At 40.3% G+C, this 16,048-nt stretch overlaps 1 protein-coding gene across 2 annotated transcripts in view; it reads right to left on the bottom strand.

Annotated features, from left to right (window-relative positions):
- Positions 1-16,048, bottom strand: part of MRPL48 (mitochondrial ribosomal protein L48) — a 54,690-nt gene that overhangs the window by 10,322 nt on the left and 28,320 nt on the right. For both annotated transcript variants that reach the window (XM_032853126.1, XM_032853127.1), the window contains one exon: positions 4,369-4,538. In XM_032853126.1, coding sequence (XP_032709017.1) covers positions 4,369-4,538 — 170 coding nt within the window. The remainder of the gene's footprint in view (positions 1-4,368; positions 4,539-16,048) is intronic.

A 16,048-nucleotide genomic window follows, 5' to 3' on the forward strand; every position in this document is an offset into this window, starting at 1 on the left:
GGATCAAGCCCCACATCGGGCTCTCTGCTCAGCAGGGAACCTGCTTCCTCCTCTCTCTCTCTCTGCCTGCCTCTCTGCCTACTTGCTGTCTGTCAAATAAATAAATAAAATCTTAAAAAAAAAAAGTTCAGACTTAGCTTAAGGACTAAGACCTCCTATAATTAAAAATACTGGAATCAGAGAGAAATGGGTTAAATCTAGGCCACTTACTGGTTCTGTGACTTCTGGGTTTTCTGAGCCTTGGTTTCCTCATCTGTAAAATGGGAATATACTACTATCTAATGAGTGAGAAAGTATAACTCTTGCCATATCCACATATTGTGCCAGGTATTACCTTGCCACAATGACAAACCACCCAAATGATTATTTATTAAATATTTTTCTTTAAATCAATTCACTTAAAAAGTTAATTTAAAAAATAAACTTTTGGGGATGCCTGGGTGGCTCAGTTGGTTAAGCAGCTGCCTTTGGCTCAGGTCATGATCCCAGCGTCCTGGGATCGAGTCCCACATCGGGCTCCTTGCTCGGCAGGGAGCCTGCTTCTCCCTCTGCCTCTGCCTGCCATTCTGTCTGCCTGTGCTCGCTCTCTCTCTCTCTCTCATAAATAAATAAAAAAAATCTTTAAAAAAAAAATAAACTTTTGGGGCAGCTGGGTGGCTCAGTGGGGTAAAGTCTCTGCCTTTGGCTCAGGTCATGATCTCAGGGTCCTGGGATCGAGCCCCACATCAGGCTCTCTGATCAGCGGGGAGCCTGCTTCCTCTTCTCTCTCTGCCTGCCTCTCTGTCTACTTGTGATCTCTCTCTGTCAAAGTAAATAAATAAAATTAAAAAAAATAAACTTTTTATAGAGCAACTGGAATTCATGTTGCTGATGTGAAAGAAAACAGTACATATACCCACTTTGGAAAATAGTTTGTCAGTTTCTTATAAATTTAAAAATCCACTGCACTTACTATTTGACCCAGCAATTACATAGAGAAATGAAAACTCATGTTCTCACAGAAACCTGTACATGTTTATAGTGGCTTAATTTATAACTGCCAAAAGCTGCTAATAACACAAATGTCCTTCAACCATGGAACGAATAAACAAACATACAACCATTCAATGAAATGCTAATCAGCAACAAAAAGGAACAAACTACTTGATACAGGCAACAACGGACATGAAACTCAAATACATTATCCTAAATGAGAGAAGTCAGACTCAAAAGGAAAAATACTGTATATTTCCACTTACATCACCTTCTGGAAAAGGCAAAACTATAGGCATAGAAAACAGATCAGGAGTTGTGAGGGACTGGGGGGAAAGGGAGGGATTAACTACAAAAGCAGGAGAGAACTTCTTGGGATAATGTAAATGTTCTATATCTTATAGTATGATGGTATTTACTGTGTGCATTTGTGAAAACTCAGAAAATTGTTCACTAAACGGGTGAACTGTATTAAAAGAGTGCATTTGTGAAAACTCAGAAAATTGTTCACTAAAAGGGTAAATTATATCTCAATAAGCCTGACTTTATATTGCTATTATAAATGGAAGACCCGGGGTGCCTGGGTGTCTCAGTGGGTTGAGCCTCTGCCTTCGGCTCAGGTCATGATCTTGGGGTCCTGGGGTCAAGTCCCACATTGGGCTCTCTGCTCGGCAGAGAGCCTGCTTCCCCCCGCCCCTGCCGCGCCTTCCTCTCTGCCTACTTGTGATTTCTCTCTCTGTGTGTCAAATAAATAAATAAAATCTTTTAAAATAAATAAATAAATAAATAAATAAATGGAAGACCAGGGGCTCCTGGGTGCTGCAGTCATTAGCATCTGCCTTCGGCTCAGGTCATGATCCCAGAGTCCTGAGATCAAGCCTCACCTTGGGCTCCCTGCTCTTCAGGAAGCCTGCTTCTCCCTCTCCTGCTCCCTGTGCTTGTGTTCCCTCTCTGGTGCTCTCTCTCCCCATCAGATAAATAAATAAATAAAATCCTTAAAAATAAATAAATAAATAAAAGAAAATAAATGGAAGACCAGTATCAGCTGCCATCAAGAGAAATTTTTTTTTTAAAGTACAATGGGGTGCCTGGATGGCTCAGTTGGTAGAACACATGACTCTTGTTCTCAGGGTCATGAGTTCAAGCCCCACTTTGGGCCTAGAGCTTACTTAAAAAAAAAAAAAAAAGCATAATGAAAAGAAAAAAAAATAATGTTGTAAAATTCTAGCTAGATACTATGCTAGCCAAAGACTCTTTGTCTGAGGCCCCTTCTCCAATATGAAGATCAGGAAGTGCTAGAGAGTGGTGTTAAGGACATACCAGATCCACACACAAGAATTTCTCCTTGACATAATTAGGTCGAATGAGAGTTAAAGGGGAAGAAATTTCTCACCATGTGATTTAATGTTATTTAAAGTCAACTACAGGGTATCCCACACTTTCTGAAACATGGAGATAAGATATGTAAAGTGCCTGGCCTGGAGTAGATAGCCAGTAAGTGTTAGTTCTCCTCCCCTACAGTTTTCCAACAAATCCAAAAGAGCAAATGTGAAGCAAAGTAGGCAAAGAAAGCCTAAATTAATGGGGGGATATGACTTGTTAATGGACCAGGGGAATCAAAATCAGTGTCAATTCTCTTCAAATTGACCTACAGATCCACCATAATCCCAATAAGATTCCATCAGTTTCCTTTATGTAGAAATCAACAAACTTATTCTAAAATTTTCATAGAAAGCCAAAGGATCTAGAATAGCCAAAATAATTATGGAAAAAAAAAAAAAAAACAAAGATTAGTTTCAGTAATCAAGCTACAGTAATCAAGACAATATGGTACTGGTATAAGTTAGATACATAAATCACCATAATAGAATGGAGTCCAGAAATAGACCCACATATGCATGGTTAACTGACTTTCAAAAAGTGCTAAGACAATGCAATAAAGATAGAAAATCTTTTTAACAAATGGTGTTGGAACAACTGGATATTTAAACGAAGGAAAAAAAAGAACGTTGACCCATATCTTACACCATATACAAAAAAAAACAAAAACAAAAACAAAAAAAACTAACTAAAAATGGATCATGAACCTAAATATAAAACTTAAAACTATAGAACATCTAGAAGAAAACACAGGAGAATATCTTTGTGATCTTGAGTTAGACAAAGTTGTCTCAGATATAATACCAAAAGCATGAATGATAAAAGAAAAAATTTATAAACTGAACTTCATCAAACTTAAAAAAAGTCTGCCCTCCAAAGGACTCAGCTAAGACGATGACAAGATAAGTCAAAGACAGGGAGAAAATATTTGCAAAACACATACTGTAAAAAAAAAAAAAAACAACAAAACCACCTGGTATCCAAAAATAGAAAAAGAATTTCCATAATTCAATAATCAGAAAACAAACAACCCAATTTTAAAAATGGACAAAAGAGTTGGACATGTCATCAAAGCAGATATATAGGAGGCAAATAAGCATTGAAAAGATGTTCAAAATCATTATGTACTAGGGAAATGAAAATCAAAAACTAGTAGATACCACTCTATAAGTATAGCTTTAGAAAAAAAACTGATGATATCAAATGCTGACCAGGAAAAGAAATTACTGTAACTCACACATGGTTAGTGAGAAAACAAAATGATGCAGCCACTTTGGAAAACAGATGTTGGTTTTTCATAAAGTTAAACATACAGTCACCATACAACCCTCAAATCCCAGGCTTAGGTAGCTATCCAGGAGAAAAGATATATGCCCCACAAAACATACAAGAAGATGCTTATGACAGCTTTATTCATAATCACCAATACACTGGAAGCAATGCAAATGTACATCAACTGGTGAGTGGATAAGGCAATTAAGGTCTACCACTTAATGGAATACTACTCGGCAATAAGATTTCCAAAAACATGGAAGAATCTTAAAACATTATGCTAAGTGAAAGAGGCCAGACACAAAAAGCTACACACTGCATGATTCTATTTACATGATGATCTGGAGACTTAAAACAACAGGACAGAAAATCAGTTGTTGATTGCCAGGGATATGACTACACCTGGGCACCAGTAAAATTTTGGGGTTAATGGAACTGTTCTGTATTCTGATTGTGCTAAACTATATGCCTAAAAAGGGTGAATTTTACCAAATGTAAATTGTTTCAAAACCTCATTTATATACAAATATACAACTTATATATATTTATATATATAGAATGTATATTTATAAATATATATAAATTTCAGTAATCAAATATATAATCAATATATTGAGTAATCAATATATATAAATATATATTTATGCAAATATACTCATTTATATACAAAATTTATATACAAAACTACAAAGCAGAGCATGCTACTCACACCAAGAATATCCCATGCAAAGGCCTCCTTCATACCTTTCCTCAACTTTAATGGATAGATGGTTGCAGAGGTTGTGAACATATTGGGCATAACTCTCCACCACAGCCATGTCGTACGCAGTCAGGTGAATGTTTAAAACCCCATATTCATAATCTGTCCCCAAATTAATGGGTCTCACTTCCACTTTTGCCCTCTTCTTCTTGGGCTGAACAGAAAACAAAAGGAGAAAAGGAGATAGAAAAAAAAAGAATTACACAAAAAATTCTAATCATCCCATCTTGATATCAAAGAAATTAATCTTTCAAATAAATTTGTTCACCATTTTTCTCTTAGGTTACCTTACCTTCAAACTGAAGTTCCTTTGGGAAGAAATGGGTAGCTTCCCTTGCTAGTCTGGGCTGTGACATCAGCCAACGAAAGGAGAGGGAATATTGCTGGCCTTACTTTAACACAAATACAAGTAACTATCTTCTGCAATTAACTTGTCATGAGACTCATCCCCTCCCCTGGTCCTCAGCTTCCCAATTTTCAAATTGGTGGAGTTATGCCAGATAACAGATTCTTAATCTAGAACCCATTGAGGGATTTCAAGTGGTCTATCAACCCCAAAATTTATATGCAAAATTTTACATGCATGCATATTTTTCTGAAAGAATTCTTAGCATTAATCAGTATCTTAAAGAAATCAGTTGCAAGGAAACTCAGCATTAGATATCTTCCAGCCTTCCTAGCTTTGAAATTCTACAATCATTTAGTCTTCCTTTTTTTTTTTTTTTTAAAGATTTTATTTATTTATTTATTTGACAGAGAGATCACAAGCAGGCAGAGAGGCAGGCAGAGAGAGAGGAGGAAGCAGACTCCCCGCTGAGCAGAGAGCCCGACGCGGGGCTCGATCCCAGGACTCCGAGATCATGACCTGAGCTGAAGGCAGCGGCTTAACCCACTGAGCCACCCAGGCGCCCCCATTTAGTCTTCCTTTTAAGAATTGAGAAGTAGGGCGCCTGGGTGGCTCAGTCGTTAAGCATCTGCCTTCAGCTCAGGTCACGATCCCAGGGTCGTTGGATGGAGCCCCACACTGGGCTCCCTGCTCAGTGGGAAGCCTGCTTCTCCCTCTCTCACTCCCCCTGCTTGTGTTCCCTCTCTCGCTGTGTCTCTCTCTATCAAATAAATAAATATCAAATTTATCAAACAAATAAATAAAAAAAATTTTTAGTGAAAATTTTATTGCAATATAATATTCATACTGAAAAAAAATGCATATATGAGTACACAGCTCAGTGAATTTTCCAAAGTGAAAATACTGGTATCATAAGCATCCTGAATAAGAAATAGACCACTATCAGCACTCCAAAACTCCTGCCCCCAAACTGATAACCACTATTCTTACTTCTAAAACCATTTGCCTGTTTTTAGAATTCATGAAAATGGAATGATACATTATGTTCTCTTTTATGTCTGGTTTCTTTCATTCATTATATTTGTAAGATTCATCATGTATTAGCTGAAACAGCAGTTCTTTCCTTCTCATTCCTCTAGTAGTGTATTGTATGAATATGCAACAATTTATTCTTTTTTACAACTGATGGAAATTTGGGTTGTTTCTAGTGTGGGCCATAACGAATTGTACTGCTACTTGTACGTGTGTTTCAGTGAACACGTGTATGCATTTCTACTGGGGATATACCTAGAATCTGAACTACTGACTTAGAGAATATGCATATGTTCAACTTTAATAAGTACTCTAAAACAGTTTTACAAAGATGTTTCCAATTTAGTATCCCACGAGAATTAATGAGAGTTCTACATCCTCTACCTTCTTGCCAAAACAAAACTTAGTGTAGTCAGGTTTTCTGGTTTTAGCCATCCTGGTTGGTATGAAGTAATAATGAATTTGGGTTTTAACTTGCAGTTCCTCTAAGTCTATTGAGCCTGAGCACCTTTGCATTTGGATACTCTCTTTCATGACCTGCCTATTCAAGTATTTTTTAAAAAGATTTTATTTATTTATCTGACAGAGAGAGACAGAGAGAGCACAAGCAGTGGGAGTGGGAGAGGGAGAAGCAGGCTTCCTGTTGAGCAGGGAGCCTGATATGGGGCTTGATCCCATGACCTTGGGATCGTGACCTGAGCTGAAGGCAGATGCTTAATGACTGAGCCACCCAGGTGCCCCTGTCGATTCAAGTATTTAGCCCATTCTGCCTTTCTTTTATTGATTTGTAGAGATTCTTTCTATATTCTAGATATGAGCCTTTGTTAAATATACATGCTGCAAGTATCTTCTCTCCTTGTAGCTTCCCTCTTCATTTTTTCGTGGTGTATCCTGAAGAGCAGAAGTTCTTATTTTTAATGTAGTTCAACTTACTCATTCTTTTATGATTATAGTGATTTTTGTGTCCTGTTTAAGAAATTTCTATCTTAAGATCATGAAGATATTCTCATACGTTATCTTCTAGTAGTATGATTATTTTACATTTAGACCTACAATCTACTTTTAAGTGATGTTTGTGTATGATGTGAAATAGAAGTCAAGAACATTTTTATTCACATGATCATCCAGTCCAGTTGACTTAGCGCCACTGCACAGTAGTGTCACCTTTGTCATATAAGTGCCCACAGGTGTGTGGATCAGTTTCTGTACTCTTTATTCTGTTCGTTTAGGCTGTTTGTCTATCTTTGAGCCAGTACCACATCTCCTACTTATTGGAGATTTATTTATTTATTTATTTATTTTTTAAAAGATTTTATTTATTTATTTGACAGACAGAGATCACAAGTAGGCAGAGAAGCAGGCAGAGAGAGAGGAGGAAGCAGGCTCCCGGCTGAGCAGAGAGCCCGATGCGGGGCTCGATCCCAGAACCCTGGGATCATGACCTGAGCCGAAGGCAGAGGCTTTAACCCACTGAGCCACCCAGGCGCCCCCTTATTGGAGATTTATAATAAGTCTTGCTATTCGGTAGAAATAGTTCTTTTAAGAAAAAGGGCAAAAAACTCTATTTCTACTTATTTATTTATTTAAAGATTTTTTTACTTATTTATTTGACAGAGAATGAGCACAAGCGGGGGGAGTGGCAAACAGAGGGAGAGGGACAAGCAGGCTCCCAGCAGAGCAGTGAGCCTGGTGTGGGGCTTGATCTCAGGATCCTAGGATCAAGACCTGAGCTGAAGGCAGACACTTAACTGACTGAGCCATCCAGGCACCCCAAAACTTTCTATCTCTTAAGTCACTCCTATTTAATAGCCACAGCCTAGTGGTTGCCACAGAAGAATGTTCCTGCAGAGCATCTGAAATGGCTCTCTATCATCTCTGCTCCCTAGGTCAGTTGGGCATAGCAGAGGCCCAATCTAGGGGAGCAGAGGGAGGACCAAGAAATGGTCCTTTCACAAGACTGGTAATACCTATGACAGACCCAATCTCACAGGGATGTTCTGAGAACTGAACAAAACATTATGTAAAGTGGTTTATATAATCCATGTCACATAATTTAATATTCTATATATTAACTGTTTTTGTTATTTTAATTTTTTTTTAAAGAAACATGTTCTTGGGGCGCCTGGGTGGCTCAGTGGGTTAAAGCCTCTGCCTTCGGCTCAGGTCATGATCCCAGGGACCTGGGATCGAGCCCCGCATCGGGATCTCTGCTCCGCAGGGAGCCTGCTTCCTCCCCTCTGTCTCTCTGCCTGCCTCTCTGCCTACTTGTGATTTCTCTCTGTCAAATAAATAAAATCTTAAAAAAAAAAAAGAAAAAAAGAAACATTCTTTTTTTAAAGATTTTATTTATTTGACAGAGAGAGGGGACACAAAGAGGGGGGAGCAGCAGGCAGAGGAAGAGAGAGAAACACGCTCCCAGCCCAATGTGGGGTCCAACCCCAGGACCCTGGGATCACCACCTGAGCCAAAGGCAGATGCCCAACTGACTGAGCCACCCAGGAACCCCTATTGCTATTTTCATTTTTATGTTCCTATCTAGCACAGGGACTGGCAAAAGGAAAACATGCAATGAATCACAATTTTAGAATGTTAGAACTGGACAGCATTGAGATATTATTTTGTCCCAGTTCTTCATCATTGCTGGGGAAGAATATGAAGCCCAGAAAGACTAAACATGTCCCCCAGAGTGACACAGCCAGTCAAGACAGATCCTAGGAACTAAAACCCAGACCTTCTAACCCCCAGTGCAGGGATTTTTCCACTATAGCCTCTGCATTGCTAAACTTTTTATAGCCTTTATATTCTGGAATTCTTATCTTTATGATAAAGATCTTACCCACTCCTCTATTATGTAATATAGCATCTTACAGTTTCTCATTTCTTTTTTTTTTAAACATTTTATTTATTATTTATTTGACAGACAGAGATCACAAGTAGGCAGAGAAGCAAGCAGAGAGAGAGGGGGAAGCAGGCTCCTTGCTGAGCAGAGAGCCGAAGCGGGGGCTTGATCCCAGGACCCTGGGATCATGACCTGAGCCGAAGGCAGAGGCTTTAACCCACTGAGCCACCCAGGCGCCCCTCAGTTTCTCATTTCTAAAGTTTTTTACAGTGGTGGCCATCCCAGGGTCCTAGACTTTGCCATGAGTGAGAACCCAGACTCTAGAGACCAACCACCAAAGAACAGGAGTTTGGTTCTCTCTTTTTCAGAGCATACCACGCTCATAGCCAAATGCAGTGATCCAGACTTTTCATCAAGACATTCAGCACTGCAGTCGGAGCTGTGAAGAATGCTAACACTGGAATGCAATGGGGAGCTGCTAAAATTTTCCAGCAGAGAGGGGAGGAGCTTCTCTAAAGCCTTTAGGAGGCTTTTATAACCAGGGAAAATGCCAGGGCTCTTCAAAGGTGTTGCTTTAGGGGAATAAAACAAAACAAAAAATGCTGATTCCAGTATCCCCCTTGGCATCTCACTTGCTCTTCTGTGTTGGCCTAGATATGCCTGGACCTCTCCACATTATCAGGAGCCCATTGTGACATTATGTTTCAGTTCTGAGCCAGGGTCAGCATACCCAGTAAGGGCTTGACTGCATTTAAGTCACCAGTTCCTATAATTTTGCCTGTACAAGCTTTCCATATCCATTCCCTCCTTTCTATCCCTACTGACTGAGTTCACGCCCTTATAACCACTATGGGGAGTTACTAAAGATATCTGTGCAAAGCATGCATATGACTAGAGTCATGTTTGGGGAAGTCCACCCTGACTGCACATGGAGGAGAGTCAGGTAGGAAAGAAAGGGAAGCTAGGAGAAAGTTGGCAGGGACGATGGACTACTGTCCACCATCAAACTTTGGCACTCCTGGGACTGACCTGGATTCAGTGTGTGACAGCCCGGGGCAGCCATTCTTAGATACCTGTAGGATTACACTATGATCACCCAAATAGGCCATGGGATAAATCACTAAACCATTTTTGTAAAGAAATGTCCATATTATTATCCACACTTTACAGAGAGAAAACAGAGGTCCTTTGAAAGCACATTACTTGCCCAGGATTACTGGGAAACTTTGCTGGAAAAGAGCAGAAAAAAGAGTCAGATCAGACTCATAGGCCACTATAACAGCAAGGGCTCCTAGAGATAATACAGTCTCTCCTTTCCCTCCCTAATTTTATCTAAGGGGAAAGTTGAGATCCAGAAGGGGGAAATGACTTGTTTATGGTCATAGCAGTAAGGAAATGGCAAAGGTAACCACTTTATGTCTAGACATGGCTAGAAGCTGGGTCTGTGGCCCTAAGCCCAGGCTCTCTCCTCTAGATTCTATAGAAGTGATAGTGTCTGCCTATCACTATTGGTGGCATTCTTCACGGCGGGAAAACTGGGACGGAACAGTATCATCCTAATCTGCAAGTGAAAAGGCAGATGTGCCTGCAGCATATTTGGCTTCCAGAAATTCTGGTGATGAAAATTTAAAAATTGACACCTAGGGACCAAATGGTGATGGTACTCTGAACAGTCCATAATGAGCTATGAGGTGCACAGAAATCAATGACTGTGTTTATAACTCAATGTGGCACACTCAGGAGACAGCACCAGACAGAAGGCCTGGCCCTGACTGGGATAACCAAGAGGCACAGCCTGGTACCGCACAAAGCACTGTACTTGAAAGCGAAAGAAAAGCTGGACTTAAAGCCTATCTGCTTAGTCACTGGATGACACTGAATGACCTCTCTATGTGTCAGTTTCTTCCCCTAGAACACCTAACGTTCTTATGAAGCTTGAAAAAGTAAACTTATGTGAAATGGAAAGAGCATAGACATCAGATCGATTCTGACCATCCTTGGTTCAAATGCTGGCTCTGGAAATTACTAGCCATTTGGGCAAGTCATCGAATCTCTCTGAGTCTCAAACAGGGTCTTTAATAACTAGGATATCTGAGGATTAAATAAAAATATACCATTTATAATACTACAAAAGCAATAATGACTTTTTTTTACTTTCTTTTTTTATTAAGTTTTTAAATTTCAATTCCAGTAGAGTTAACACACAGTGATATATTAGTTAGAGGTGTGTATAATAGAGTGATTCAACAATTCTAAACATTACTTAGTGCTCACTGTGATAAGTGAACTATAATACTTTAAAATGGAATAACGCTTTAGGCGCCTGGGTGGCTCAGTGGGTTGGGGCCTCTGCCTTCGGCTCCGGTCGTAGTCCCGGGGTCCTGGGATCGAGCCCCGCATGGGGCTCTCTGCTCGGCGGGGAGCCTGCTTCCTCCTCTCTGCCTGCCTCTGCCTACTTGTGATCTCTGTCTGTCAAATAAATAAATTTAAAAAAAAAAAAGTGCAGGAGTAAAATGGAATAATGCTTTTAAAGCCGAGAACATAGTAGTTATGACATCTGGTATATAGAAGTCACTCAATCAATGGTATCTTTAAAAAAGGTTGAGTAATGTACACAAATAGGACATCAGTATTACTATAAGTTGGAAATAATTATGTTCTGGTATTCTATTGGCATGCTTTATAGATGAAACATTTATGCTGATTCAACCACTCAGGAAAGACACCAAAGAAACAGTCCCAGGCCTCGAGGAATTCACAGTTCAGAGAGAAAGAGAGGAGACACACATGAAAGAACAAATCTCAATTTAATCAGAAAGAGCAGCCCACCTCCCAAGGCAAGTTCAATACAAGCCACCTTGCTGCACCACGCTGATTAACTCTCCAGGGGGAAACCAAGAGCAATGACCTCAGGTGGGTACAGTTGAAAGGGCAATTAGCAGAGACACTTACAAGTATAGAGTCGTTATTTAATAAATGGTATCTTTTAGAAAGGGTTGATCTAGACCTGCCTACTTCTCAGGTTTCATGGTCCCTCATCCCCTAGTACCCACTTTAAACTCCAGGATTAAAAAAACTCCTAAAAAGGGGCGCCTGGGTGGCTCAGTGGGTAAAAGCCTCTGTCTTCGGCTCAGGTCATGATCCCAGGGTTCTGGGATCGAGCCCTGCATCGGGCTTTCTGCTCTGTGGGGAGCCTGCTTCCTCCTCTCTCTCTCTCTACCTCTCTGCCTACTTGTGGTCTCTGTCTGTCAAATAAATAAATAAAATCTTAAAAAAAAAAAAACCCAACTCCTAAAAGTTTCTCAAATGCATCTCCAGGGTCAGTGTTTCCCTACCTTCACCCAGAAGGCTTCCCCTCTTTGCAGAGCCTCTGACGCTTTACCCCACAGGAATAATGTGAGCAACTCCTATTTATTTTTAAGACTCAGTTCATACTCATCCCGGAAGCCTTCCCTAATTTCTCAGGCTGAGTCAGATACTACTCTTCCTTGTTCCCATAGCAAATCCTCCCCCGGATACAGCACTCTCAATCACATGTACTCATTTACTCGACAAATACTGATTGCTAGTGATGAGCAAGAGCAGGACTAGCTTCAGGGACAGGATAGGAAAGCAGACAGCCATTGTCTCTGCTCACTAATGCTTACGGTTCATCAGGAAAGGCATATACAGAACAAGTAATTATAAGGAGATGCATGTTTTGAGGGAGGAAGATAGAATGTTATGGAATTGTGAAAAAACAGACTAACGCTATCATTATCATCATCACCACCTACCGGCTCTATGTTTCAGACACTGTGCTAAGTTCTTAAAATACTCTTATTTAATTTACTTCTCAAAACAACACTGGGAAATATAATTCCTATATAAAGCCAAGGAAACTGTGGCTTGGAAAAGTTAAGGAAGGTACCCAAGGACACACACCTAGTAATCATCAGGGCTGAATCTTTAATTCAGGTGTGCCTAATTCCAAAACATTTCTCTCAACCTCTGTCTTTCCTTTTAAGGAAAGTGTGCGGAGCCTGCCAGTTTCCTCAATATCTACTCCCCCTTTCTCCTTTAGTAACGTAATTGCGGGAAGACAACTATGGATGGCAAACTTTATTCATGAAAAAATCATTAAAGAAATCAAAGTAAAAAAAAAATAACTGCTGTATTTTAGCTGGGTATATAATAAATAAAAATTACATAATAAAAATTACATTTCCCAAACAATCTTGCAGCTAGGTATGGTTATGTGACTAAGTTCTGGTCAGTGAGATAAGAGCTTACGCACACTACTTTCCCTTTCACCATCCTGCTTGATGGCATGTGGACATGATGGCTGAAGCGGGAACAGCCATCTCAAAACTGAGATAGAAGCAGTATGGTAAGTGTGGCAAAGCCGAAAGTTGGAATATCTACTTACACTTTTATGTGGAAGAGAAATAACCTTCTATCTTGTTTATGCCCCTTGATTAAGTGGTTCTCTATATGATGGCAGCCAAACTACCATCTCAATTACTATAAGAAGGTACTACATTTCATTCATTTCTCTATTTCTCCACATTAAATGTTGAGTTGAACTGAACTGAACTCTGGTTCTGGTTCCATCTTCACCAGATGCATGTCATAGAGAAATTATTTATGCCCCTCAATCAGTTTCCTTTTCTACCCTGTCTATCTGACAGAATAGTTGGTGAATCAAATGGCATCGTTTTCCAATTTGTTGGTTGCAAAGGGCCTAAGAAAAATCATGTTTCTCTTTGTGAAACACCACAAATTCCTCATCCATATACTTTTATCATATGCAAGAATGACTTTACTAGCAGAAAACATGGTTATATTACATAAATGGAGTTCTCTACATCTCAAAAACTATGAATATATATCTGAGTCTCTCTGTTAATATTTGTTTTCATCAAGTAAAAGTGATGGGAGAAAACTTGAAATTTAGAAAAGTCGATCCATGAATTTAATATCTTTCTAAAATGTGGAAGATTGCCCTTAATACACCTAGCTGAGGCGAGGCTCAGCTCTAGGATCACCAATGTTCCAAGGGCATATTGCTTGAGAGCCACCGAGATCATGGATGTGAAGGCACTTTGAAAATGGAAAGGGATCATTGCTATTATTCATATCAAACATGACTCCCTCTAAAACTCTGACATGGTTGTAACTCAGCAGGACAGGCAAGGCAGAATGAGACTGGTGGACTGGAGACGAGGGCACTCTAATGGCACAGGCTGAGTAAGGTCATCACAGGAATCATTCTCTGTATCTGGAAAAGTTCTGGGAAACTCTTGCATGTTCTTTACAGCCCCAGTGCTCCCCAGTGTACCCCAAGCAGCTGGATACTTTGAAGGCCAGTTCACTTTACATACTCAGTGTATGAATACAGGGGAAATGTTTGTTGAGGTGACCTCCAAAACAACTTCACTGACACTTCCAGGGAGAATTGCTTCCTTAACTTTTTTCTCTTGATATTTAGTTCATTCCCCTAGTACAGCACTTAGCACGTGTAGTTAGTTAGATTCTTGAGCACTATCTTTCCTAGCCTGCTGTATATGTTTGGTAGGAAGACTGTGTCCCATTCACCCGAGCATCATCTGTGCTCACACAGTGCCTGGCATATAGTAGATGCTCAATAATGGCTCTTCTTTTCAATGAGTTACAGAAGGTAGACTTGAGGAAAAACGTGGATGCTAATTTAAAACAACTCTTCCCTAAATCAGTCCTATAACCCATGTCTAGCCCTATAGTTACTGCACTGGCAAAGACCCATCTTTCTGTTCCCAGGAAGCTGGGGCTGTCACCATAAAGTGTTTCTGATCTGCTGATTTTTCTGGGAATGATGCCACAGTCTCCTCACAGACTTGTGGCTGTGGGAGCTCATCTATGGGTGTTACAATAAACTAAATAGGTGTCATAAATGACAGACACCTCCTCTATGTCAACAGTGCAAACTGTTTCCAAGAGAAAAGACATCTCCACTCTTAGGGAGCCATTCTATAAAGAGGCCTACGTTACAAAAGATACATATTACTCTCTTGCCCCTGGGTCCTAGAAAATTGAACACAGGACAATTATTATAAGCTGACAGCAATTTATGTTGTGTCCATTCCATCCTCCCACATCCTCCTCTTGGAAATTTTGCTTCTTGGATTGTAATTACCCAAGACTGAAGGCAGAACAACAGCTGAGGGCAAGTAAGTGGTCTTGGGAGAAATAACCTGGCACTCTACAAAAATGAAGGACTACACATTTATTTCTATGAAATAAAAATCACTCCAAACAATCTAAAGCCTTTTAAAGTCAACAGAGTGGGGTGCCTGGGTGGCTCAGTTGGTTAAGCGGCTCAGGTCATGATCGCCAGGGTCCAGGGATTGAGGCCCTCTTTGGGAATCCCTGCTCAGCAGGGAGACTGCCTCTCCCTCTCCCTCTGCCTGCCACTTGTGCTCTCTATCTCTCTGTGAAATAAGTAAATAAAATCTTTTAAAAAAATATTTAAAATAAATAAATAAATTCAACAGAATAATTCAGGGCCCTTGAGGAAATAATGAGGTCTATACATTGAGACACAGTGCTAGGTCTAGAGATGAGCTCTGAAGCATGATCCCTCACTGCCACAGTCAAGCTGGGTCATAACAGCATGTAAGATTACACCAGCAGAAATGGGACAAGGTCTGGGCACTTGGTGCATGAGAATTAACTCTTGTCTTAGGGATGAAAGAAAGAGAGAAAAAAAATGGAATCTGGGAGCTTATTTTTTTTTTCTAGGATCTATGCTTAGGGAGAGAAAGGGGGCCTTCTAGCCTTTCTAGTCCAGTTCCCCAAGAACTGGGAGAAGAAACAGGGACATGGAGAGAGCCTCTGCAAGCTGGCAGATGAGAACTTTCATGTACTGTACCATGCAAGAAGCAAGGAGCCTGCAGCAGCTTTCACTACTATCTGGCTAGCCACCCAGGGACAACAAATGACATCAGAGAAAAGCCTACAACCCTAACCAAAGAGAGTATCCCTCCCTTTAAGCAACCAAGGTCATCTGGAGCCAGCTGTTTGCAAAGAGTGGGTTGTGTTTTCCAGCTCTGATTTACAAAACCTTGGGGCAGCTCTAGTAAGCACGTATCAGTTCAGCTCAATCAATATTTACTGTCCTCGACTTGATGCCAGGCCCTCTGCTGCAAACTGAGGAGAAAGAGCTAGAAGGGGAAATGGTCATCAAACAGACCATTCAAACAGAGCAGTAAGTCATAGACAGAGCAAACACAAGGAACTATAGGAGCTATGGTAGGACAAGTAATCCAGTGCTGGGAATCCAGGAAGTTTTCTCAGAAGGGGAGGTTCATTTTCCCCCTCCTCATCCTGCTTCCTCACTACAAGTTAAAGGTTGAGGATGCATTAGCCAAGTGAAAAGAGGGAGAAGATATTCCAAGTAGACAGAACAGCCTCGAAAGAGTATATGTTT

The sequence above is a fragment of the Lontra canadensis genome, unplaced genomic scaffold (assembly GCF_010015895.1).
Source record: "Lontra canadensis isolate GAN:19392208 unplaced genomic scaffold, GSC_riverotter_1.0 scaffold7, whole genome shotgun sequence".
NCBI lineage: Eukaryota > Metazoa > Chordata > Mammalia > Carnivora > Mustelidae > Lontra > Lontra canadensis.